Source organism: Serinus canaria, chromosome 6 (assembly GCF_022539315.1).
Source record: "Serinus canaria isolate serCan28SL12 chromosome 6, serCan2020, whole genome shotgun sequence".
NCBI classification, from domain to species: domain Eukaryota; kingdom Metazoa; phylum Chordata; class Aves; order Passeriformes; family Fringillidae; genus Serinus; species Serinus canaria.
Genome location: NC_066320.1, coordinates 34,905,014 through 34,931,881, shown reverse-complemented (window position 1 = coordinate 34,931,881; position 26,868 = coordinate 34,905,014). Strand labels below are relative to the sequence as shown.

General features: G+C 43.7%; 1 protein-coding gene across 3 annotated transcripts in view; it reads right to left on the bottom strand.

Moving 5' to 3' along the window:
• The window catches only part of INPP5A (inositol polyphosphate-5-phosphatase A), a 182,218-nt gene that overhangs the window by 27,125 nt on the left and 128,225 nt on the right, over positions 1-26,868 (bottom strand). For all 3 annotated transcript variants that reach the window (XM_050976241.1, XM_050976242.1, XM_050976243.1), the window contains exons 10-11: positions 3,909-4,004; positions 3,503-3,577 (exon numbers count right to left, since the gene is read on the bottom strand). In XM_050976241.1, the coding sequence (XP_050832198.1) occupies positions 3,503-3,577; positions 3,909-4,004 (171 nt within the window). The remainder of the gene's footprint in view (positions 1-3,502; positions 3,578-3,908; positions 4,005-26,868) is intronic.

Genomic DNA, 26,868 nt, shown 5'->3' with positions numbered 1-26,868 from the left:
TTCCTGATGATTAAATCGTTCCTCTGTAGTCATTAGAGGTTTTTACATTCTTACTACATATTTATTTAATTGACTACTGAAGAAATACAATTTAGTTTGTGGTTCTTCAGTATAAGTCAATAACCTGATTATATTTTTTCCATTACATAATTACTCTTGGCTTGCTTTTCTTTTGATTGTTTTGAAATTAACAGGGAACTCCTTTTGGAAAAAAACTCACTTATAGCCCGATCTATCACAATCAAGTAAAGCATCTTCAAATAACTGATAAAAGTGTAGGTTTATTCAAGAATTTCCTGCCCCTCTTCTGGAAGCACCAGCATGGCTGATTTTTACCACTTAAGGGCTGGAAATCCAAAGCTACACCTGTGTTTTGTGTGAGTGACATGCTGGTGAGCCAGTGTGACTCAGCAGCATGGGCAGCACCACGGACCCCACAGGAAATCCGTGCAGGGCTCCAGGCACTCTCTGCACCCGCTGGGCACAAGAGGAGCAGGACCACAGAGGAGTGATGGGGGCACGGTGGTGGCTCCTGCTCAGGGGCTGCTGCCTCTGGGAAGGTGTGAGAACCCTCATTTGTCCACCACTCCAGAATGAGAAGCCTCACTTGTGCTTTTCCACCACTCATGGACAAGCCCCCAGAGCAGGATGACACCATGGAACCCATCAGCACAGCCTGCCTGTGTCCTACCAGCCAAGTCAGAAATGCTGAGCTTTTGCTAACTGAAAAGCAACAACCTAACTGGGACGTGTCTGATGCCAAAGCAGAACTCTGCATGCTGCACCTCCTCCTGCCCACGTCTCTCAGCGCTCCTCTGCAGCACCCTCCCCACGTTCCCACACAGGACAGCTCTGTGTGGTTATGGACTCACACCCTGGTCTCTTGGATGGACCACAACTCCAACGTACAATTCAGAACATAGGAATTAAATAATAAAACACTTCTGTGTTATTGCAACACCTGTTTTCAAATAGGCTTTATCTTTTTTCCTATCACCACAGAACTGGGTAAAACTGTGTGTTTCTGAAATACAATGATACAGAACAGGCATTGCACTCTGGTATAATCAATATAGGTAATTGCTAAGCCAACTTTGGAATAAGCTACAGCTAAACCTGAATAAGCTACAGATTAGTTTGGGAAAATTAGACCCGACAGATTACAGTATGCATTTCAAACTGAATTTCTTTTAAATAGGTGATTTGTATCTATATCAGATTTTTTATTAAAAATAATCATTTTTATAAATATATATTATGATTCTTTTTGTTGATTACAAAGTAAAAAGGAAAGAATAACTGTGTATGGACAATGAAAAAGTAGCCTGTTGATAATAAATATTTGTCAGGTCTTGTCACATCCGTATACATTCCAATGTTACTGAAGAGACACGGCACTGATAAAAAAATACCCTCTGAAAAATCAATGGATTTTGAGCTAAAGCAGTTGCTAAACACACAGAAAACATCTTTATCCAACAGCCCCAGCACTGTGAAAATTCCCAAGCCTTGCATTGGTACAGCTAAGGAAAATTTAATCTTCCCAAATACTCATCAGGGCACTCCATCCTGCAGACCTGACAGCCCCACTTATAATTAATTATACAATTTCGATGGGAATATCGACTGCACAAAGCTATAAATCATAGAAAAAGTCAATAGGCATGGACACATTCAATCATGTCCCGACCAATGATTACTACTCTTAAAATACAATAATTATTTTCAGGAGCCAGCTTGAATTAAATTTCTGTCAGGCCGGTACAAGCCCGGCGGTTGATGAAGGATGCGATGGATTTTTTGGGTTGAATTCGGCACAGAGACATTTATCCTTTTAGATAGGTAGTTTGTTTTTAGTGATCATGGTGCTGCGTGTTTAACTAGACCATGAAGATTAGATTATCTCCAATGGCTCATTATATCGTTTATCTTTTCTCCCATTTTTGATCTGGAAGATTTCCCACTTCTTGATGCATGAAAGAAATGACTACTGATTTTGAAATGGAATGTGCTTAAGTGGGATTCTGCCTGTACCTTCACACCCCACAGCCCTGTATGCAAACCAAGCACCACTAGGACAAGGCAAACAAGCACCAAGAACAGCTTTACACAGCTTCAGGAATGCACTGGGGGAAAAGGCAAATGACAAATACTTGAGTTATTTAAAAAAAACCTGGAAAAGTCATTATAATTATACATATAGAAAAAAAAATAAATGAGACAGGAATGTGATTAATATGGGAAAAGGAATTGGGAGGAGACTTATTGCTTTGAATTAAATGTCCCCAAAACTGCAAAACATCAGTGAAAGAAATATTAGGCATTCCTGAGGATGCATTCACCCTGTAAATTGAAACCAAAGGACCCCAAAGTGCTCTGACAGTCACTGCATTTGAAGGTACCACAGAGGTACCTCGTGGAGTGAGCACACAGGCCACATGAGCCACACTGTGGGACAGCAACAAAGACTAGAAGGGGAATCAGATCTTCACCCCTCATGGGTCTTACTCAAACTCTTCTGACCTCAACAAATGAGTGAAATCTCAGATTCTCAAATGGAATAAATCTCCCAGGTGAAGCCAACTTAAAATCAGAGAGGGCACCAGGGCTTCAGCTGCCCTCCATATCCTAGAGCCCTGCAGAGAGCCCTCCAACAGCCTGGCTCTCTGTGGGCAGTGAGAGAATGAGCTGTAGGCAGGGGAGAAGAGAGAGCTGGAGAGCCAAGCAGCAAGCAGCAACTCAAGTGCCCTGTGAGTGGGCACACTGCGTGCCTGGTTCAGAGTGCTGCCAAACTGGGAGGTGGGGTCGAGGGCCCTCTCTGTGTTCCCTTGGATACACAACCCCTAGGAACCCTGAATGAATGAAGAAAGCTGCAAGCAGGGATACACAGCTTTTCCAAAATGAAGTGGCGACCATTTGAAATAAAATCACATTAAAGAAACTGTGATGCCCCTCTCCACATAAAAATCAGATTCCTTACCACAAATCAGAGTGTTAGTGTCCCCTGTCTGTTTAATCCTCTTGGGAAGCTCTGCATGCTTGTCCAAACAGTGACAGTCTGCTGCAGAGCTTGAGATTGCTATTCTACTTTTCTGTTCTAGTACATTTTTGTACACTTACAAGACCCAGGTATTTTCAGAAGGGCTTTGCATTTAAGGGATTTTCCTGAGTTACTGTGTGATGCACAATGAGGAGCTAGGAAGAAAAACAGGATGTTTGAAGAAATGCAGACTGGAGGACAGACAAGAAAAGTGAATTGTTGTGTACATTTAATTTACAATATATTTGTATAAAAAAGAAGGTAAACATGCCAAAGTTAAGAATATACACAAAATTACTGGCTAAGTGGTGAGGAAATCTGGAGCAGTTATTGTGTTGGCTGAATTATCTCTTCTCATTCTGCAGACAGGAGAGGTGATAGGATAAAGGGTTGGTTAGAGAAATGCAATTTGTATGTGAGTTCTCAACTTACTCCTTTGAAAGGGTGTAGCAATGAACTTACCGCAGTGCCATTGTTGTCTCTAAATACATCTTGATTAAAATAGTCAAAGAGTTTCTTTTCTAATTGCAGCATAACCTAAATAAAAAAATAGGGAGAAAGGTCAGCAAAGCTCTTGGACTCAGCAACTCAACACCCAGCTGCTGGCAGTGACCCTTTCAGAGACAAGCAGCCCTTTAAAACCACACATTTCCACATGTCCAAAGCCCCTTGTCAGCTTGCCCATTTGCTTGGCTGGCAATCACTTAAACAGATCCAATTAACTGAGCATTAGGTGTGACAATCTATATCCTCCCCTCCCTTTACATTATCAGTTTGGAACAACTATATTCATGCTTGTAGAAAAGAAAATGAACATTCAACACTGTTTCTATTTACACAGGGGTGCCAAGGGCATTAAGCTGTTTACCTTTCGGTCATTATCAGATTCACGAAATATGAGCTTGACTACTTCATTTGTGTCAGCTGCCCGGATGGTCTGCATCGTGGCCTTTGCACACAGTGTCTAAGAAAAACATAAGGGGAGAAAGGGAAACAAACTTATATGCAACAGAAGACCAGATTTAACTTAACATCATCAATAGATGCATCTTCAATGCCCTCCATCAAATATAATTTGTTGTAGGTCAAAATACAAAACATTGTTAATTTAAGTCACTTCCACTTATGATAGACTTGAAACAATAAACTGAATTGCCACTTGAAGAGAAACAGGCAATATTAAGAAAATATCAATCAGGAAAGGCAAACAGTCATTCAGCTTGTACCATGTAGACAGTTTCTTTCACAGGTATCACTGTATGCTGTATCACACATTACTTGCAAACATCCTCCAAACCACTGGTTACAGATAATGACCAGGTTTTGTGCTGATTCTTAAGAGCTGATAACTACATTGACACTACAGTTCTGCGAGTTAACCCTTGTTTTCAAAAACATCTGCCTGTAGATTCATGTTACAAGTACACTTTGCAAGTCCGAGAAATGCTTACACAATCTGACAGCAATTTTCACAGTTTACTTTGCATAGCATTTCCCTCTTTTAAATAAGAGACATCATGTCCCTAGATATTTTGAGGACTGGGTGCCTAAAATATGTTATGAACCAACATTTTATCAGGCACAGATGAACACAGATGAACACAGATAAACAACTTTATATCAGGCACAGTTTGAATTTCCACGAAACTGTTGGGCCTTGATCCATTGGCCACTGGCCTGGCTGGGACCCGGTTCCAAGGTAGTGGAGAACAACATGAAATGGGCTGTTCAAAGAGTTGGCTCCACCACGGCAAGAAGTAAAAATCTAGAGCTTTTAGCAAAGCAGTTAGTGAAGCTTTCATTCTGTTAAGTGCTTTGAAATGGAAGCATCTCCATCTGGGCACATTTCACTAAGTGCTCTGCAGCCTCCCTGCCTGGGCAAGGCTGCTGGCTGTGTGCAGATACCCGTGTCCCTCTGCCTGGCTGCTGGGAACCACAAGGAAATCAAAAAGCAGAACTGAGGGAATTGTTCAAACTGGGCACTGTTCAAAGACTCAGATATGTCCCCACACCTGGGAGGCAATTCAGCATCCATGGCTGCTGCTGCTGAGGCACACGCTGCTGACAGGATATGTGCACAGCCATGGATATGGATATGGATACTGCCAAAGACTGTCCTGAATTATTTTGCTAGAGGTTGTTAAGAAAAGTCTTTTCTGTTGAAGAAAGTAACTGAGTCAAGGAGAAGTAACAAGGAAAAGAGGTAACGAGGAATGAGGTGTTCACCCCATTCCTTTTCATAATAACCAGAAAATGTTTTCATTTTGCATAATGTTAATTTGTAAAATAAATATGTTCTGTGGTACAGACTTTCACATCCTACTATGTGCTTCTATCTCTCACAGACAGAAATACTTATATTTGGATTCATTATCAGAGGTGCAGTGTATACCAGACACATCATGAACTACAGCTCACTTCTCCTTTCCCCATTCTCGCCTTCTCCTGAAGCCAGGAATTCGTGTCACACATATATTTAAACAAAAATCCATCCGCTTCCAAATAATTAAGATCTCAGCTGAGGATCTCAGTGCAAGAACGGGAACAATCTGCCAATGGACATTTTGCTCCCATTTGATAAGAATTTGATCCTTGATAAAGGCCCTCGCCTATTGGCACAGTACAAGTAAAAAGCAGCGAGTTGAGCACTTTCATTTTTAACAAGTAACTTGTACGGGATTTGGCAAAACCCCACAAATCTGTTATTTTTCTTACAAGTTTGTGAATGAAACAGGTGTTGGTTCCCCATCTCAGTGAAAAAATGATGTCCATTTCAGTCAAACGTTTCCTGACTGTTTCCTCCGTCCCCCAAAGCAGTGCCACGTCCATCTGACTCTGGGTTCACCCTAGAACACGGCACCAGAACAGCTGCAGGTGTGTGCAATCCCAGGTTCCAGAGGCACAAGGAGCCCTGGCCTCACAGGCACGGGCTGCTCTGCGAGTACTTCATCTGATCTGCAGGATTTAAGGTGGTTCTCTGAAGCCTTGGGGGAAGAGGGGTAACACGCTGGTTAAACGCCACCCTGCCTGGCAGGAGGAGTGCCATGCTGAACCCCTCGTGGGAGCTGCACCTCCGGGACCTTTTACTTTTTAGCACAGACCTCCTACCTGTTCCCTCGCAGCCAGGCCAGGGGGATGAGCCCTTTGTCTGCTCAGACACGCAGAGGCCGTTCTGCCATCTGTGTCCATAGGAGCTAGTGAGGTAATCCAGCAGCGAGCCATTCCCAACCTCGCTCCCTCCACGCGGGTGATTGAAATTCAGAGCACAGATCAGATAATCGGGTCAAGCCCAAAAAAAGAGGCTTTGGGCTCATGTGTCACAAATCAGTCTGGTCCCTTCAAACAGCACACCAGATTAGAACAAGCACCCGAACAAACCAGAGCGGAAAACCCGCAGCTCTCTAAAGCTGGTTTCAAAAGCTCTAACAAATCGCTCCATCTTTCACTCATTTAAACTTTCCAAATGAGGGTCAATACGGTCCCCGAGCATCCAAATGCTAATGCGCTTAAGTGCGCTTAAGCAGCTTTCCAGAGTGAATGGGCCAAAGAAGGGCTCGAAAAGACACGGCAGAGTTACTGTCACTGTCAAAAAGTCATTGTAGCCACCCCCAGAGTGGTTGCAATTCAACAAATTCATGATTTCTGTCTCTTAAAGGCATCTGCTTGAGAACATTTTTTTCCCTGAGCTGCTTTATCTCACAACGTCAGGCCGGCTCCAAAAGAAAAACCCTGCGATCGACTCTTGAGAACCAATATAGAGAAAGGACCCACATACCTTATTGCTTTCAAATTTCACACACACAAAAAGTTACCTTATTCACAAACAAAAGTGATTGGGCAAAGGTTCATTTCTTATACAAGCTGGAGGCACTCCTTTTTTCCTCCTCCTTTCAATTTCTGCACAGTCGTAGTCACCCAAGCAGAAAACTTTCAGGACCATGTGCCTTTTTAGGCAAGCCTGCTTATGAAGGGATTTTTTGTTGCTAGCAAAGAAAATCAAAATGCTATGAAAACTCACTGTTCCTTGCTGGGTATTCCCTCAAAAGTATATTTTTACATGTGCAGAAGAGGTGAAATCAGATATCATAACTCGACATAACTTCTTTTTGGAAAAAAACATCTTTTTTTTCTTTGGAAACAAGATTTGGTTAAAAAGCTTGCAGGAGGACTGTATTCAGAGCTGAGAGAGAGCTCAGTAGCCAGCCTTTCCCTAGCAAACACAGCATATCTTATTCCTGTTTTCCCATACTACACACAGGTAGATGCTTTGTAGCACTTTTGAAACAGCCCTTTGCGATAACTTATGTGTACTGAATTGCAAAACATAGTAACAACTTTCCTGACAACGGCCTTGGAATGTAATAACAACATCCTGTTACACAAAGGCAGGAGGAAATGGTTTTTATATTTACAAGAGACAAATCTGGAACTTCTTCTAAACTCGGCAATTCTCAGAATTACACTGTTGATTTACAGCATAACACACCTTCTGCTCCCCCACGGACACCACAAATCAAAGTGTGTAGGACAGCATTTCTTCATACTTAGAGTAAATGGGATACAGGCATTAAAACCATTGTTATGTACATAAAACACACAACAGTCTATAATATACACTTTATTTCGTGGTTATAGGGGCACACTGTGGGCAGCTGCGGACTGCACTGCTGCCTCCTGCTTGGCTGGAAACTGCAGCTGATTTTTCATTGATTCCACTTTAGATTCTGAGCCCACCTCCTGAGGTGTGAGCTATTACAGGCTTGTAAGTCCCTCAATAATTTTTGGGGGGTGGGAGGGAAACCCCCCCAAAAGGGGGTATTTGAACACCTACAGACTCAGCCTGTCCTACTGCATCTGTCCACTGATGCTAAAGATGTGCATTATTGGTCTCTATTATTTGAATATTCAGGACTTATTATCACTTTGAATTCTTCTTCAAAAAAACAGAAGAGAAAATAGAATATGTACATTGTTTCTTTATAATAAAAAAGTTCAGCAACAGCTGCCACTGGAATTTGCAGCAAGCTGCATAGATGCACACAGATGTGGTCGTGGCTGTGAGCACTAGGAGAGAAGTGAAGAGTCTGAAGATTCCTGACAGGAGCTAAGTGAAATAAGGTCCTGAGCACATGAGAAACCAAATCAACTAAATTTAAGATATTTATTTTTTTCCAGTTAAATACTCTGTGGATTCTGGAACGACAGAAAAGACAGACATACGTGTATCATCTAATTATGAAAGTGAAATACTTCTGAAATGCTCCTCAAGACCCAAGATCAATCTAACACTTATGAAACTAGGATAATATTAAAAAAAATTATAATCTGGATGTGAATTGTATTTGAAATAATCAGCGAGGGAAAAAATTTGCTACTTTTGGAATAACAGAAGCATGTGTCTTGTCTGGGCTCCTCTTTACCTGTGAGGAGATGACATGATTTTCTGGATATTGGGAATATAATAGCAGCAAATTCCCCAAGTCAAATGTTGTCAGAGAATTAAAATTTGCGAGTGAGAAAAACAAAGTTACACGTAACTTTCTGAGTCAGTGGGAGTTGTGCATTTAGCTATGGGACAGGTAACACCATGCTTTTTAAACTGCACCTTCCCATTGAAATGGAGGCTTATTACAGCCAGTTTTTCACAGCCACAGAGGGCTTTGGCTTCACAGCTGCTGCAAAAATCTAGAGCATCCCAGGGCTCAATCTCTAGGGTACGGCAACCAAACCCTGCCTGAGAGGACATACACTTCTATTGAAAAGAACTTCCTTTAGACTATATATTACCTTGTGTTAACTTTAACTGTGTGCAAATAGCAATAATATCCCAGAACAGCTACTACACTTTCCAGCAGCAGGAACTGAACTCAGCAGTGACGTGTTAGCTGAATAAAGAACAAACACAAACAAGTATTAATGAGAATCCACGTAAAGTACCAATAAAATTACTTTCTCTTTGGATGTTTCCAGAGGAGCCAGCTCATATCCAGGGGAGGCAGTGGTGCTGGGTGCCCACAGAGCGAGACCCCTGCCCTGCCCCTGGCTGGTGGCACTGCTCATGTGCCCTTGTACGGCCCCTCTTCCGAGGGCACAGCACTACCACTGACCCTGCTGCCAGGGCCCGTGTCGGGACTGATTTAACCTCATGGGGAGGTTAAAGAAGCACCAATCTCACCCCTGTGAGCACCTGGCCCAGGAGCTGCCTGGCACCTATGGGAGCTCTGGTACCTTCCATGCAGCTCCCCTACAGAACTGTGGCACAGGGATATTCTGGGATATTTTAAAATGCTTCTTTGGGTGGTGTCTGTGACCAGAAAGTCAGCACCAAAACACTATCCTCATGCTCCCATTGTCCCAGAGATCTCCTGCCTCCTTAAAACAGATGATCCCTGCTGGAAACAACCTGCCTTACTTTTGTCTCAATTTCACAGCAACACTAGGTTAATCATAAAATGCGCCCTCTTGTCCAGAAACAGTTAATTCATGACAAGGTTACCACAGTGTGTCACCAGGCAATGCCAAACCTTTCCTGTTTACTTTTCAGGCACCGTGCTGAGTGACCTGAGAGCCCAGGTGACAGCACGGCCGCTGTCCGGCAGCACGGCGCACTCCCCTGCCCTGGCACTGCCCAAAGCACCACCCAGCTCCTACAGAGTCATCCCTGGCAGCACAGTGGTTCCTGTGCATGTTTGCTCAGCAGGCAGTAGGCCAGGCTTAGCACAGCATGCTGCTGCAGACCCTGGCCCGGGCAGGGATGGGCACTGGAATGGCCGGCTCACAGCTGGAACAGCTGGCCTGGTGCTAGAGTGGCCAGTGGCACAGCCTGCCCTTCTCCAGGTCTGGAGAGAGCCCTGAAGTCCCTGACTGTGGCCTCTGCCTCAGTAGCTTTGCTCTGTGCCAACAGCTGGTGGCAATTATGGCTCTTTTAAATCCTCTTCTTCAGAAAAGAATCTGAATTAAATTCAAAAGGCCTCTACCTCTCAGATTCTCCAAGTTTACAGATCAGGCTAGAACTCCTTTTCCATATTCCCCTGCATGCTGAATACCTTCTTATTTTCTCTCTCTGTCTCTCTGGTCAGGTTGCACACCTTTTTGCACTCTCCCGTTTCATTTTCCTGACTATGATCTCAAGCCTGAGTTCAGAGAAGCATCTACATGGTGATTCACAAACAATTTACCTGGAGCTGTCTGGCACCTGTTGTGAACCAGGACACAGAACTGTGCAGGGTCACTGTGGACAAAGGTAAAGGGCTCCCCTGCTCACTTTTTAAGACCTCAATTTAAATTCACTTGCTGACATCAGACATCAACAATATGCATTCAGCACTTTGATCAGATACAGATAAGTTCACAGCACCACAAGATCGGAACTTGGAAGCAATCTGCCAGAAAAATCCCTTCCCTCCTCCTGTCTATCCTTCTAAATAATTTTGTATTACTACTTGATGTCAAGTAGTCCCGAGGGAGTATTCAAAGAGAAATATTTGCTTTTTCTTAATTACAGAAACTGGGACAGTCCTACTGTTCCAAAGGAAATTCTCTGCATAAAAACAGCATATGTGTCTTGTTCCATAAGGTGTGATCCTCTTCAGACCTAGTCAGATGTTCTGTTACTTATCTTCCATTATTTTTTCTGTTTTGGCAGTGCAGTAATGCCAGCTTGAGAAATTCCTTGTTGGAAACCTTCAGAGCAATTACATTCTTCTAATCTAGCAGACCAGGCAGAGGACTGGGTGCATTGTTTCTGTTCAGCAAAGACTTTGATGAAGCACACAGAATCTGTGATGTAAATCTGCTTCTGCAGAGAAACATAAAATGTTTCTCTCTTGAAATCAGGACAAATGGAATAAGAAGCAGCTTCTCTCCTTATAGGTAAACTAGCTTTTATCTAACTTGCAGAATAGGAACCTCTATTTATTTTCATTCTAAAAGCTAAACAGCCTGTGAACCCCATCTGCTCCTGCGTGCCTTGCAATGGCCTTTGCTTTGAGTGGGAACATTTGCCTCCGTGTGCACTGATGGTGTTTGTGTTTCTGCTGCCTCCAAACTTCATGGTTTCTTACAGCCACAAGAAATGAAATGTGGGAGCAGTAACATCAAATAGCAAAAATTTAAGCCAACACCTAAGAAAATTATTTGGTGCTTCTTGACTTCCAGCACTGGGGTCTGCAGTCTCTGGAGTCTGTCAGCTTCATGCTCCTCAAGGCTTGCAGGGAGCACATGTTCTGACACAGCACAGCACGGGCATGGCCAGCCCAGGGGAGTGCTCCAGGCTCCCACCCAACCTCAGAATGAACAGCAAGCCCAGAAACACTCTCAACCAGCACTGCCAAAAGGAGTAAATTCAGGAGTTTGCCCTTTAAAATAATGGGGAGTGTTTTACAAGATCAATGGTGTGACACAGCTCAAGTTCAAGGCTTAACCTTTGGAGAGAGTGACCCTTTGGCTCCCACATAGTAGACTCTCAGCAACAGGTATAATTAGGAGTTGACTTTCAAAACATGTAGTGTTGGGTAATTCTGAAATCAAATTATGTATGTACCTAAAATCCAGATGTCCTGAGGCAGGCACCGAATACTTTTAATCATAAAATTAGAAATAATACAGAAATAAAAAACTGTTTTCTTCTTCCTATTATGCAAACCAGCAAAAAAAAATCCATAGTACCTTAACAAAGATGGGATTTGAGACGTGGCATAGGTAAGTGACTTGCATGAGGCACAGGTGTGTTGTGGGCTGCCAGCACCTCAGGCTTGGACTCTTGCTAAGCCTAAGCACAATGGTGGGATGGACAGGTGCCCCCCTGGATGGATACATGCCCTCCAGGATGGACACATGCCCTCCAGGATGGACATGTGCCTCCCAGAATGGATGAAGGCCCTCCAGCTCATACAATGGTCATGGGCACGTACAGCGAAGTGGAAGAGATGTCCATGTTCTTCCACTGTTTTCTATGGGAAAAAAAACCTACTCCAAGTTAACTTTACTGTCTAAGGAAACAAATATGACAGGAAAGTAATCTTGAAGTCACTGCATCTGGTTTCCAGTCCTGAACAAGCTGGGAAAGCAAAATTCACTGTGTTAACTGAAACATGTTGCATGGTGTTATGGTGAGACTAAAACTTTGCTGACCAGGTGATGTCTTCCTAATGCAGCATGTGAACCATTTCTTTATTGTATTTTTTGCCTTTTGTTTTGTTTGTCCAGCCTCTTTGACTCAACTCCTTTTTATCCTGCCACATCTCATTCATTTCTCATTGTCATACTCCCTGTCTGGTTCACCACCATTTGCGGCTTTACTCACTTTCGAAATGGAATACGAGACCAGCAGCCCATAAGTTCAAATAATCCTTTATAGCTGGTTATGCTCAGACAGCTCGGAGAGCCACGAGGTGGGATTGCTGAACTGCCCCTCTCCCAGGCCTGTGGTGGTGCAGGTGCCTGGCTGCTGCAGCACTCTGGCCACAGCGGAGCTGCTGGGCTGTCCCCAGGCACACTGCCCACCAGCAGGCCAGTGCTTCTTCAACAAGACCCAGGTACCCATCTCCAGGAGCCCATATTCACGCATTAAAAGAAATATTTTTGGATTAAATGAATGAAGGATATTTTTGTGAAATAATGTGCAAGGTGGGTACCCATGGTCTGGTATATTCTCCTTGATGAAAGCTAAGATGGACTGACAGATCAGCATGTGTACACACCCAAGAAGACTGGCATCACATAAAAACAGCTGTGGGGTAGAACGGTCAGTGTGGAGAGAGGAAACAGGGTGGCACGTTCTATGTACTGCCTCTATTCGCCAGCCTGGTAAGGCAGCTCTGAGCTCTTCTGGCTTGGTTTGTGATGGTGTGAGAGTCAAGTCTTGTGCAGTACAGCAATGCTCAGGACTCCCGGGACATGGTCTCCACTGGCAGGTTCAAGGCTCGGGACCAACAGCCCTTGGCCAACTAGGGGCACAGCTGGTCAGAGAGAGAACAACCTGGAGGAACAGCAACTTCACAGCACTGGCTGGGGATTCAACAGGATTTAACCCCGCAGTGAATGCTGATCCCTGGCTCATTCGACCACATCACTGAGGGCACCACTGAGTGAGGACAGAAAGCTCTGCAAGAAATGAGACAACCAGGGTCCTCCTGCTTGTAACAACCAAAGATCCCCTCAGAGGGGATGGGACCTGACTGGGACAAACAACTAGAAAGTGTATTCTACAGTTTCTGAAACTGAAATGAAATTGTTTTTGTTACGCAAACCAAGATTCAAATATGTGAGACACGTGAGTACAGAAGAGTTAATGCAGCATCATTTTAGAGCTCGCAGCTGGGGCTGGCTCGTGAAGTGCTATTCTTTCCGCTGTATCTTTAAGTGCTGTTAAATTCATTTGTCACTTGATCGAAAGCCAACAGGCTACAAATCTCCCAAGCCCCTCTCTCACTGAATAGTGACAGGAGGATTCTGTTCTGCCATCAGAAAACATTTGTGCGCAGCTCTGTCCGCAGTCATACACGCCACTTTAACTCATCTGCCTCCCCATTCTCCGCAGCCCGGGAGGACAAATTGCTCTCTGTGGCTCCCTTTCAGAGGCAGCGCAGCGCGCAAAGAATCATGACTGAGCAGAAACACAAGGAACAGGCACATAAAAATTCATCACTTTGGCCTACTGACCTCTTGCCACTGGATTTGGCAAACCCCATCTCAAAAAGTAGCACCGAGGGAGAGCTAAGCAGAGCGGCTGAGTGAAATTACTGACAAAAAATATCCTGGACACAGGAAAACCCCACCAGATGCTTCATTGTCTTTGCAGAGAAGTGGTGCTGAAAAAGGGGGTGATCTACCACATGGCATATTGGGTGGAATAAGTAGTGCCATTGTTTCAGGGCAGCTCTGTCACTTTACTGACCGCAATACAAAGAGGTGTAAAGCAAGATTTAATCCTGACTTTTTAGTCAGCAGATTAAAACCAATCATGCCAGATGTCCACAAGACTGTTTAACATACAGAAAGCTTTTTCATACTCTTCAAAATAGTAGAAGTTGTAATAACTTCTTTATTTCCTCTAAAAAGGCCTTTTTCACTCACTTTTAGTCAGAAAAAAGGGAGATGTTGTAACAGATTTTAAGATGTGCTGTTAATTTTTATTCTAGCCTTTCTTCTTTTCCCTTTTGAGACAAAGCTAAACAAAATAAATTCTTTAACCCATCTAAAATTAGACAAAGCAAACTGCCAAAGAAAACTGCTGGTATAAGAAAGTTGTGATTTTAAAAAGAATTTATACCTATTAAGACCAGCAATGGATGCTAACAGCACTGTTTAAGTTCTTCAAGTTCTTCAAGTAGTACTTGAAGCAGTGAAAGACATTAAAACATGGTGGTCAGCATGCTGAGAAAGGAACAGATTATCCTTTTCCCCTCAAAACTGGAATTGTGCTGGTGAGACTTTCTGCCCAGATGTCTCCTCACACCTGGTGGTGCACACCTGGTCTGAGGACGTGTGTGCTCTGCTGCCTGCCTGAAGAGGGGCACACAGGCAGGGCACCGTGGGGCTGGCAGGACCCTCGCGGGAGCCCTGGCCCCCCAGGAACCCGTCAGGACCCTGGCCTGGCACTCAGAGTGGCAGGTCCCTCTGTGCCAGCAGGGGATGTCACCTGCACAGCCCTTCCTGCTGTGGGACCCAGAACCCTGACCACAGTCACTGCAAGCTACAATACAAGTGCTAATAAGTGAAAAATACTCACTGAGTGGTCTTCTTTAAACTCACCTACACAACTGTTACACACTTTGCAGCGTTGCTGCTTTCTTCTATGTCTATTTATGAACAAATTAGTACCCAAAAGTACTACCATAAAGGATATAAATTCAACAATAATCAAAGCATATTTAATAATTTTTTCTATTGTGTTAGCAAAATGGAAAAAAGTCTGCATATTAGTGTTTCCCTGCTGAATTTCCATAGCCAAAAATGCTGCTAAATTCAGCAGAACTCAGAATGTCTATTTAATTTGTCATATTAAATTGCAAATAATTTATCCATTTAAGAAAAAAGAATTAACTTCTCTTTGGAAAAAAATGATAGAAAAAATAAATCTCCTTGAAATTCCAGTATTGGGCTGATTTGTATCACATTTATCACTTAGTAATTCAGAAGCCATATGGCAGCAAGATAACACCTTGCTTGGCATCCCTTATCTATCAGTTGCTGTGGAAAAAATACAACTTACATATTTCATTTGTTTTTTCATTGTGTGCTTTAACAAAATCCTCATTACAAGCTTCCAAAGTAGTACAAAAGTAACTGTCTTAGTGAATCCCTGACCTAAACCAGTACTGTTAAACCATTTTCTTCAATTCACACCTGGTAGAGAACTAAGTGAAGAGCTGAAATCATAAACCAAACAACCCAGCAAGGCACTGCTTTAGTTCTACTGACACTTAGCTAGGGACAGGCACAACTCTTTCCTGCCTTTCAGAGGAGCACCTGTAAGACACCTGCATTTTTCACCTGCACACCACCCTGCATTTTTCCAAAGCAGGGTGCCACTTCTGGAACTCGTGTCAGACAAAAGAGTGTGCTTTGGCTGACCATGGTTTGCTGCACTACAAACCACAGCCCCAGGTACAAGGATAGTAGCCTGCTTCCCTACTGAAAGATGTGTTTCATTAGGTTAATTAGGATGCACAATTTGTCTTTCTTTCATCATCATCATCCTTACTGTACTCCTTGCAGGTCTTGTATCATACAAGCTAATGATTCTGTACTGAGAATTCTGGACAGGCAGAACCTCCAGTACTGCCTCTCGTTTCCCCAGGGCACTCTGATGGCTGAAAGGTGTAACACACTGGCTTTAAATCTTCTGGCCTCTCCCTGTCATACTGAGGGGATGTGGGCAGGCACTGCAGTGAAGATGATGGTATTTTCTTTGTAACCAAGTCCAACTAGAGGCTCTCAAGCTACCTCACAGGAATAAGTCAACCAAGTGTAAATCTGACAAAGAGACTTCTGCCAGTTAAACACTTACTTCATTACTGCTTATTCCACCCTGGAATTTGCACAAAATTACAATTCTCCTCTCTACTTCTGAATTTCTTCAGGCAAGTCTTGTGGGTGGCCTTCAAGATACATTTTACCAATTTTTCATGCCCATCCCTCGAAATGTGACCCTGCTCCTGTGCTTTTATCTCTCTGACAACTTCACACAGGAAAACATGCAGCCCCTCTGATAGCATGAAATCGGAAACAATAGCCCCTGGAAACAAAGGGGAGGAGGGAGGCAGGGTACAGTCCAGGTCCTGGCTGATTTTAGGCACAAACAGATGTTCATAGGGCCCAATACCCTGAGCAAGCTGAAAGGAAAAGCTTGTAAAAGAAATGGACCTTAAAAACAATGTATTGAAGAGCTTTAAAATAAAGGCAAAGGAAAAGCAATATGGCTTTCACTGATAAATCTCAGCTAAGAAAACCAAAGTGGCACCATGAATTTCAATGATGCATTTTTCTTTCTCAATGAACTCTACAGCTCATTTTGAAATCTACAAATTGCTTAAATCTCAACTTAGTTTACAAGTCTCCCACAGCCATTAAAAGGTTACAATACAGGCATTTCTATTTCTTGTAACTAATCACCAGAGCTGGAAACACCCAGTGAAGCCCTGAAATATAGGCTAATGCCATTATTTTAAAAGCTGCTTACAGCTCAACAAAGAGGAATATGCTGAAAGAATCTTGATTGGAAAAAATCTTAGACTAGCTGTTGGAACAAATTATGTTCAATCTCCTGTTCTTTTCATGTGCACTATTTCAGACTCAAAAAGCCTCATGGAAAGAATCCTTGAAGCGCTGTCCTGAATTGGACTTGGGCTGTGTTTCACAAAAGCCAAAACGCAGCATTTACAAATGAAACAAAGTGTGGAATCATTCCTCTGACTGAAGTTTCTGCTTTTGTGATTAAAACTCTCTTCCTCTCTCTTGAAGAGCCTGCCATCCAAAAGGCCCTGTGCCATGCTCCAATGCACAAAATACATGTATTCATTACAGGAGAAAAAACCCTGAAAAATTTGGCACAAAGGCGGGTGCATAGCTTAAGTCCTGTTTAGGGTAGCCCGCACTTGAACTCCACTCATTTGCATAGATTTTACCTATTGATTGTCTCCGTCAGGGATACGGTGGGTGGCTAAAAGGAATGCTCCATCAGCTGCTTGTGGTCAGGTGCAGATTTAATTTGATAGTTATTAGCATCAATGAGACTCACACAGTAAAGAAATAAAGAAGTGGAATCTTTTTCCACCAGCATCACAATCAGCAGGAATTATTTTAATGACTAACAAAGCTGGGACTGAAGGTATCTAAGCCTGCTTAGGAAGCTTAAGAAATTACACCTTGGAACTCCATCCAGAAGTGACTGTGTGTTTGTCTGCTCTAATCATGGATCCTACGTGGCACTGATTTCACCTCATCTGAAGCAAATGGCACCTCTTTAACTAAAACAAACCTTCAGAAAGGCAGGACCTCTTGATAACACACAGGACACTCACTAATTCCTCTGGCAGCCACTCCAGGAACAGAACTATTTATTGATCACTCTGGTGGCTGATTTCCCACATACGATTTTTCATTTTAAGTTGTCTGTTAGCATCTTCTAAACATCACTTAGACCCAAAAGGAAGGTGGACACTGCTGTGAACACGGCAAAGTATGAAACTGCAGCCTTCTGACTGCAAACTCCGGGTAAACCCTCTGACCTACTGGCAAGGGGGGTCTGAGTTAACTGGAGCGGCCTCTAAGGAAGCTCAGCTCAGCAAAGCTGGCCCTACAAGCTCTGAAAACAACTCCTCCTTGGCACTCAGATCTGGCCCAGTGTCTAGGTAAGAGGACAGAGGGCCTTGCTCTCCTATCACACCAGACTGTGACCTTGCAATACCTGGAGTGGAGGTGTGTGACACATTTCAATGCACAGGCTCAGCAGCTACATGTAAAGTCAAATATGCAATTACAATAAATTTACCTAAAGATGCCTGAATGATTATGCCATGGCATTGCTGTGGGAGCTGAGTTTCAGCTGTTGGCAGCTGTGTGCCTTTGGTGTCTCCCAGCACTCTGCCACCGACACCTTGGTGCTCCTGCACGTGCATGCAACACAGACAAATGCAAAGTTAAACACTGATGTTTTCAACAAACTCATCTTGCCATAGGATCACTCGATTTCACTTCACCACTTTCATGCAAGTTGTTAATCTCAGGATAAACTGCCTTGTTCAAGAGTGTTTTGTGACTGCATTTTCTCTCTCAATTTTCTTCTCATTACCAACTCCTGCATTAGGTTGCCTGAAATGAATGTCAAGCTAATGAGCCTTCAGCTATCGAGAACCTTGCTTGGTGTCTCCCTCCTTTCTTCCCCCTTAACTACAGGAACAAATTTATTCTTCTTCTAAAATTCTGTCATGTCCCAGGTACAGCAATTTGTTCCAGACCAACTTTCAAACATGTTGGTTACAGATGGTCAGTTACAAACGGTCATTCCTACTCTTTAAATTCCTGACTCACAGGAATTCCAGTTTCTCCTGACTGATCTGTCAAGAAACATCACTCAGGCACTGGTGTCCCAAAGCTTTCCTTCATTTTTAAATTATACAAAGTACATCAAGTTTAGGACATTTCCAGTATATTCAGGGAAAAGCTTAATGATTTTTTTACTTCCAGATGTGAACGGAGCTCTTGAACCTTTTATGGCTACAATACTGACATCCCTGTGAAACTGAGCACTTCTTAAAACTATAAAAATAAAGGATAGAAACGAAAATAAGTCTTGCTAACTCTTCCTACGACATCTAGAAGTCAAGTAATACTGTAAAGAGCTACCCTTCACAAGTCTTACACATCTAAGGGAAAGAGAATGAATATTCATTTGAATTTTTGGACTGTCATCAGAGATTTCTGCATGATTATGCTAATAATGTAGTATTACTTTTAGTTGCAGTGCTGAACAATCTACAGCAATGTGATTTCAGAACTGCTATCAACTGAGCAACCAGTGCAGTTTGCACTAACTTGGCATGTTTTACTCCATCACAAGGACATACTTTAACTTCTGAGAACTATACTCAGTGTGCAGGAAGCTGAGCTGCCCATACTATAGGACTTTAATATTACCACTACAAAAACCCACTGTGAACTAGTAAACAGATATGATCAGTTAAAAATCTGTATTTCACCACCTTCAGTGCAAATTCCATTTAGTTCTAGAGAAATCATCAAAGGTGGGAATGATGTTAATGCTAACAGTCCATATATACCCTTCTGTATCTCCCCAGTGCACACACATGACTGAAAGAAATCTGTGTAAGTTACTGGCAAAACACCAGGTGAAACAGCCATCTGTATAGGAATCATGGGCAGAAAGTGGCTTTTATTTCAGTGGTCACAGGTTCCACCAGAAATTCTGAAAGCAAAGGGCCAGCATCAGCTGTTGGCTGAAGCACGTACAATATGCAGCATCAGGCAGCAGTTTGAGCCCTCCTACAGCCTAACAACAGAAGAATTGCAGCCTTCATTTTGTCTTACCCTGCTTTTATTGTTTGTCATTGTTTCTTAGAGTTATTCTGCTGTCAATATTTGAAGAACAGAATCCTGTCTGGGTATTGATTTCCTAAAGACTTTGAATCACTGCCTTCATAATGAATATATTTTAAGGCAAGTGCATGCAAAAGGTGGAGGTGAAGTTGCTTATTGAATTAAATCAATACAAGATACCACACTGGCAATTATCATCTAGTATTTATTTTACATAATGTAAAATACCCAGCAGACAGAAGAAAAACAAATTTCCATCCCACTCCGGCAATCTTAATTTAAATCTCTTGTCTAGTCTGGACTTTGGGCTTGCTTAAGTTCAGCTGTTGTCACTCAAGCATTTAGCCCACCCTTGACTCTACATGACGGGGTGGCACAGTGCCACCTCCTGTGACACCCCCTCGGCTCCCTCTGAAGGGAAGAGACAGACAGCAGTGCAGCTGAAGTCTGGAGATGCTTCTCCAAGAGCAGCTCAGGGGCTGCAGACTCCATGACTAAAAAAGCCCCAGATGACACTGATGGGGAGACAGGACCCACACTAAAGTCCAGCTCAATTCAGCTTATGTTTACATTCTGCAAGCCTAATGGCAGCACTACAGTTACACTGCATTCAGCTGAAAACAAACAAAAAATTACATCTGGTTTAATCTTCAGGGAACCATTAGGGTTATATGAATAAAAATAATCTAGAAGCACAATGTGATCTCCATAAGGAGTTCCAGCAGTATATGCATTTCTTTCCTGTCTCCAAGGGAGCAAGGGGATCTGAGTGCCACGCAGCAGGGTCACCAGAACACCGTGAGGACCAGAGCTGGATGCAACAAGCAGCAGTGCACCCTCTTCCAGCCCAGACTTCTTGAGGCTGCAGGGCAAACGAGCAGCTCTCTCTGTCAGAGAGCTGTCTGCTGGGCTCAGAGCTGGACAGGAGATGATGGGAATCACCTTCAGCTGCTGAACGGCCCCCCTGCACTGAACCACGAGGCAGAACTGAGCACAGGGCCTCCGTCGGGGTTCCTGCCTGGCAAGGGCTGGGCAGATGTGCTTAACTAAGAGCTCAGGAAGATGTTTTCCCCCAGGAAGCTGATTTCCTCCCTTTTACGACAGGAGAGCAGCAGAGGATGAGCACATCTCTCTGTGATACTGGGTCAGTGTGCTGCCTCTTCCCACTGCCTTGGCTGGGATGGAAGTACCCCCCCAGCTGTGCCAGGAGGGCAATCCCCCCGAGCCCTTCTGAGCCCCCTAAATGAACCCTGGCCCACCCCACAGCCTTTTCCCCACCTTGCAGGAGCAGTTTCCAAGGAGCACGAGGAAGCTGACTTGTCAAACACGTTTTATTTGGGACCCAGGAGTGTCACCACACAGGCTGAACTCATAATCTGCTCCTACCAGGAGGCTGTTTCACATACACTGTTTCTTTTCCTACCTCCACCAGAAAGTGCTATTAATTGTTAGTGTTTATTTGTCCCACTGAAAGGGCAAGTTGCATGAAAGTGTGGAAAGTCAGCTGCAAAGAAAACAACAAAAACCAGCAGAAGCCAGAGAAAACACGACTTCACAGAAAGGCCTATGTGGTAATATACCTTGTTCTTCCAGAGGAAGATGCCATGAAGAAATATGATAATTTTCAAGGATTTTATTGGCATACTCTTCACTCATTAAAAAAAAAAAATCTATTCCATGATCGTTGAGAATAACATCAGACTGTATAGGTCAAAAATTGACTGACATCACTCTGGACAGGCATTATTGAGACACACAAAGAAGCTGTTGTGCCTTTAAGCTTATGGTACATTGCAACGCAGTAAATGAAAAGCCACTATTATGAGGGGATGTTTATGTCAGTATCTGAAACAAATCTTCTTTTTACTAGGATAATACTGTCTTAAATTGTTAACTGTTGATCAGATAAACAACATGTGATAAAGATCCTATAATCTCTTTTCATACAATTGGTTTTAACCCCTTAGCAGCTTTACATATTAAAATATTACACATTGATGACCCTTGTGAAAGCTTGAAAGAGCTGTAAATTACATCCTAACACACTTCTTGTGTAAGCAATAATGAGAGAATTCAGGATTAGATTTTAATATGGTGGAGAAAGGATGATAAAATTTTCACAAGAGGTAATGTCCCAGTCACTGCTAGAACTTGCATCCTGCCCCCATCCCTCTGTGTGAGAAGGAAGGAGTTTGATCTTCCTGGTGAGGGTGCAGATTGAAGAGGACATAGAGAACCTCTCTTGCCATGTGGTACCAGGCAAAGGTGACTTATTTCTGCATGACATAAAGGGCCAGGAAGTTTTATCTTTCTTTCCTTGGAAAAGAAGCAACCTAAATGTTACAGCAATTATTACAGCTGATTTGAGATTCCTAGATTGCCACTTTGCGTATTTTGCTTTGAAATGTCAAATTCTCATCTCAAATTGGGACTGGGAAAATGATACATTATGGGAAAATGATATATTATGGGAAATCCTATTATAATAAAGGTAAAATTGATGTCTGAATTATCAATACTAATAAAGGCAGATTTGTGTACACATCATGTAGATCAGAAAGTCAAAACTTCCTTTAATAAAGCACATGATAAAATACAGTGGAGACCAGCATACAATTTAAATTTTTTCAAAACTACCATTGTTTGAGCTCTCCTCAGAGGGGCTGAGGAACAGAAGCTGCTGTTCTGTTTCTTTCACCTCTCTGCTACAGAACTGTGAGAGGAAGAACCATGAAAGAGAGAAAAGGAGCAGGCTGCAAGGGCTTACTCCATGGTGCTAAGCAGTTCAGGGTGTGTTTCCTGAACTTTCTTAAAATTGATACTGATGTCTATGCTAATTTACGGTGAAAGGAGGACCAGGTCCATTTGCCTGTGTTAGCGCAGAGAGGGCTGGAGAAGCTGGAAGAAAGGGAAACAAACAGAAAACCTGTCTGCCAAAGAGGAATAGATGTATGCACGTGTATGCCTGCACTGTAAGGAACAACCCAGCAATACTCTGAGCACCTTTGTCCTGCCAGCTTTGGCAGTGACCCCAGTGAGAACAGCCTGTGCCTCTGGGAGGGACAGCAGTGCTGTCCATCAGGGGGTCTGCACCACTGGGACAGGCACAAACCCCTGCTGGAAGCAGAAGGGCTCCACCTGCCAGGACCCTTCAGACAATCACAGCCTGGATAAGGTGCCTTGCACTGCGATGGAAACAGATGTGATCAAGATTTCAATTACAAGCCAAATGATCCAATGCAATGGCAACTGGTGTCTCTCACCACCATCACTGGCTGCCCAGCCCATGCAATATCCTACCACAAATGAGCTTTATGCACTTCAGGCATCACCTCTGTCCATTCTCCCTGAGGCTGACCACATTTACCACTGGTCAAATCTAAGAAAAAATAAAGTTGTTTTTTTTTAACAAAATATCCATCTTGGTTTCTCAGTGCTCTTTTCTACAACTTTTGAGACTTACTATTTTCTTGTAAAATAAAGAATTTTTTAAATGTTTTAACATAGCTGCACACACATCCAGAGATTTTGTGCATTCAGTTCATCGATTCTCACTGTACTTCTGATTCCTACTCAAGAATAAAATTTGCCATCACAACAGGAGTTGCTGATGATAGAGGTAAATATGATCCTGTTCCTTGATTTTCAGATAGCTACCAAATTCTTCCTACCCAATTTTGTTTCTGATAAGCAAGCAAAATATCGTTCCTTAATACACAGTGTAATTTTTTGGAAAAAAACTCCCTCTAGGCTTCCATTTATGGCAATGAAAATAGTTATTCAGAGGCTTTTATTACACTGCAAATATGCAGAGTGTAAACCTTTCGTTTCCCCTACCCTTTGCTTTAGATCATCATTGTGTGATCTAAATACCTAGTGCACAATTCATACAAATATGTGAAAAACTTGTACTGCAATAACACCCAGGAATAAACTGAAATGTAGAAAGAATGCACTTTTTGCAGGTACATCTATTCCTTCTAAAATGAAATAATTCTTAAAAAGGGGGATTTTATAGCATCTTCCCAGGTGATATTCTGCCCCATCTGAGCTGATAAGTTTTTAGTCTAGAAATAAACAAAAAAACTATTGACAGGTGGCTTTATAAAGTACTTATTACAGATTTGCATGATGCATTGCAATACTCCACTAAATTATTCAGACTACACCTCCTTTGAAGTCCAGCTGTTAATACTGGTTGGTTATATGTGCGTTTTTCCATTCCCAGTCGCTGCTGCACCCCCTCGCCCTGCCTGAGAAGGGCTGGCTGCCGGTGCTTGAAGGTAAGCACGGGATGAACTGCTCCCAAACTGTGACTCCAACGCTCCCCACGGTACAGGGGCAAACCCCGGGCACGCCAAAAAGCGACAGAGACATCTCAGCGCGCATCCACAGAGCCCAGCCCGCCTCCTGCACGCAGACAAGCGCTGTCACACCTGGGCAGGCTGCAGCGGCCGCCTGCACCTGGCACTAGGATCGCCCCAACTGCGAGCCGCTGCTGGGCACTAGAATCGCCCCAACTGCGAGCCGCTGCTGGGCACTAGGATCGCCCCAGCTGCGAGCCGCTGATGGGCACTAGGATCGCCCCAACTGCGAGCCGCTGATGGGCACTAGGATCGCCCCAACTGCGAGCCGCTGCTGGGCACTAGGATCGCCCCAACTGCGAGCCGCTGATGGGCACTAGGATCGCCCCAGCTGCGAGCCGCTGATGGGCACTAGGATCGCCCCAGCTGCGAGCCGCTGATGGGCACTAGGATCGCCCCAGCTGCGAGCCGCTGATGGGCACTAGGATCGCCCCAGCTGCGAGCCGCTGCTGGGCACTAGGATCGCCCCAACTGCGAGCCGCTGCTGGGCCCGTTCCCCACGCGCACGAGCTGCACTGCGGGGAAGGCTGCCCGGTGCCCGCAGCTCCCGGTGCCCGCAGGTCCCGGTGCCAGGAGCTCGGGCACCCAGGCCCGGGGACAGCGGCCCGCCCGCAGCAGCCTGCCAGCTCCGTCCCCGGGCCCGGTGCGAGGATGCCGTGCCGGCAGGTGCCGGTGGCGGTGCCGGAGGGCAGGCGCGGGGCGGGCGCTGCTGTCCCCGCCGTCCCTGCCAGCTGAGGGCACAGCTGCCGCCGCAGCGAGCGCGCCCCGCGCCAGCCGCGGCACAGACCGCGGGATTCATTAGCTTAATGACGCCCAGCCCTATCAGAAAGCACGAGATAATTGTATTTAATTTGTGTACGTTTTAATTACGGAGCAGGCAGTGCCAAGTTTGATGAACGTATCATCTTTTCCGTTCTGCTTTGTCACCGCGTTTGTGTTAATTTGCATCTGAGGCTGGAGGAGCCGCTCGGCGCCGCTGCCAAGAGGCCCCGTTTTTACCGTGTCATCCCTCAGAGGATGACGCCGTGCGGAACCTCTGCCGGCTGATAGCAGGGCCATCCCTTCCTGCAGCCACAAATTAAAAGCAGGTTTATGACCACATGCTCCGAGACCCTCTGGGGCCCCGGAGGAGGCAGCCAGAGAACAATCCATTCACTCATCTCTCCCCTTATCTATGATGGAAGTAGAAACAATTGCATCATTTAATTTACTGTTGCAACGGGGATATGGCTCATTGGCCCCTCGTTGTTTTGAAGATGGATTTAATTAACCTCCTATGAATCTTGCCAATACGTGTGGCAGCATCAGTATGGAATGAAAGATGTCAAAAAATCAGCTGCAGGGTAATGAGCATTTCTCAAGCTTGCTCTGCTGAGAGGACTCACGGCTACAGAGCTTGGCCCCAGCAGAAAGCTGCGGAGCAGATTGAGTTAATACACTGCTGCCTGGCCTCTGGGAATCCGAGCTCGGGTTTGCCTTAGACTACTAAGAAGAGAGGTAATTGAATAATTCCTAGTAGCCACATGTACCTTTAACGCAGAGGCCATTTGCAATCACTGGAAAATAAATAATTGCAATTAACTACCCTGTTAAGTAAATATATCCAGTCCCTCAGGGAAGTAATCTGCATGCTTTTCAAGTCTGGCTACAATATAAAACTCATCACAATGTCTATGAGAGTAATTTATAATGAACATTTAGCAGGTGCCTCAGATGTGTTGCTGCAATTTACCTACATTAATAAAGCTATCCTTATTAGAACTGAAGTTGTATGCATTTTAATTTAACAAATGTTTATTACACTTTCCTTTTACAAAGGATGCTGTTTCCAGCATTTCCTAGAAACATTTGAGCTTGTAAAAAATGCTAAAATCTTTATGAGAGGAAGGTATTTAGAGCAAACTGTTTGAGATTATAAAACCAATTCAGGATTTCACATGCTTTCCTAACTGGAATGAAAATGTGATCTGAAAATTGTAAGCTATTGATTTATTCCATGATGTGCTGGTTTATCTCAGAAATAAAGCAAGGTGTTTTCTCTCTTACAACAATGGTTTAGTATCACATTAGTGCATGAGGAAGGGAACCCTGTTAGTTTTAAAATACCAGCCACTATGGAGCAGGACCTCCTGGAGCTCAGCACCTGGCCATGAACTCAGTGGTTGCACCTGATATCCCACATGGATATGTGGGCACCTGCACTTCATCACTGCCCAGGAAAGGTAAGCCTGGTTTGGTTTGGAATAGGGAGGCACAACTGACTATGCCCACAACTACAAACACTTGCTTTATATGCCATGTCAGTATTTTTAATGCAAATGAACTTTACTGGTTTCTCAAAGCAAAATTAGTCAGAATTAAAAAAAAATAAATTGCTGTCTTTGTAACAAGACTGTGCAATTCTTTCATGCCCTTTTCCTGATGCATTCAAAACATCTTCTGCAAATATTACATAGATTAAAAAACATATACACACACAACAAATATTTGCACCTGACAAGACAGCCAGGTAGTTGGTGGTGTCTCCTGAATACACCAGGAGAGCAAGAGCCTCATCCTGACAGGTGACCTGTTTCTGTCCAGGGAAGCACATCTTACCAAGGAGGAGATAATTAAGTCTCCACATCCATCCATCACCTGACTACCTCACTTGAATCAGCTTTTCAAATCAGTGATAATAGTCTAATTAACTATTAATCTTTTTCATGACAATTACTAATGGATCATTTGTTGGCTGGAGTTTGCAAGGATCCTTGTTAGTGTCCAATACATGGGATGAAACACCTTCAACTTAAAATATTTCTTCAGATTTGAGTAAGATCTGAATCAATTATTCAGATGTGAAAAGCTGTTAGTCACCTTTTATTTTGAACAAGAGATGTTTGCTCAAAAGAGAGCGAGTGA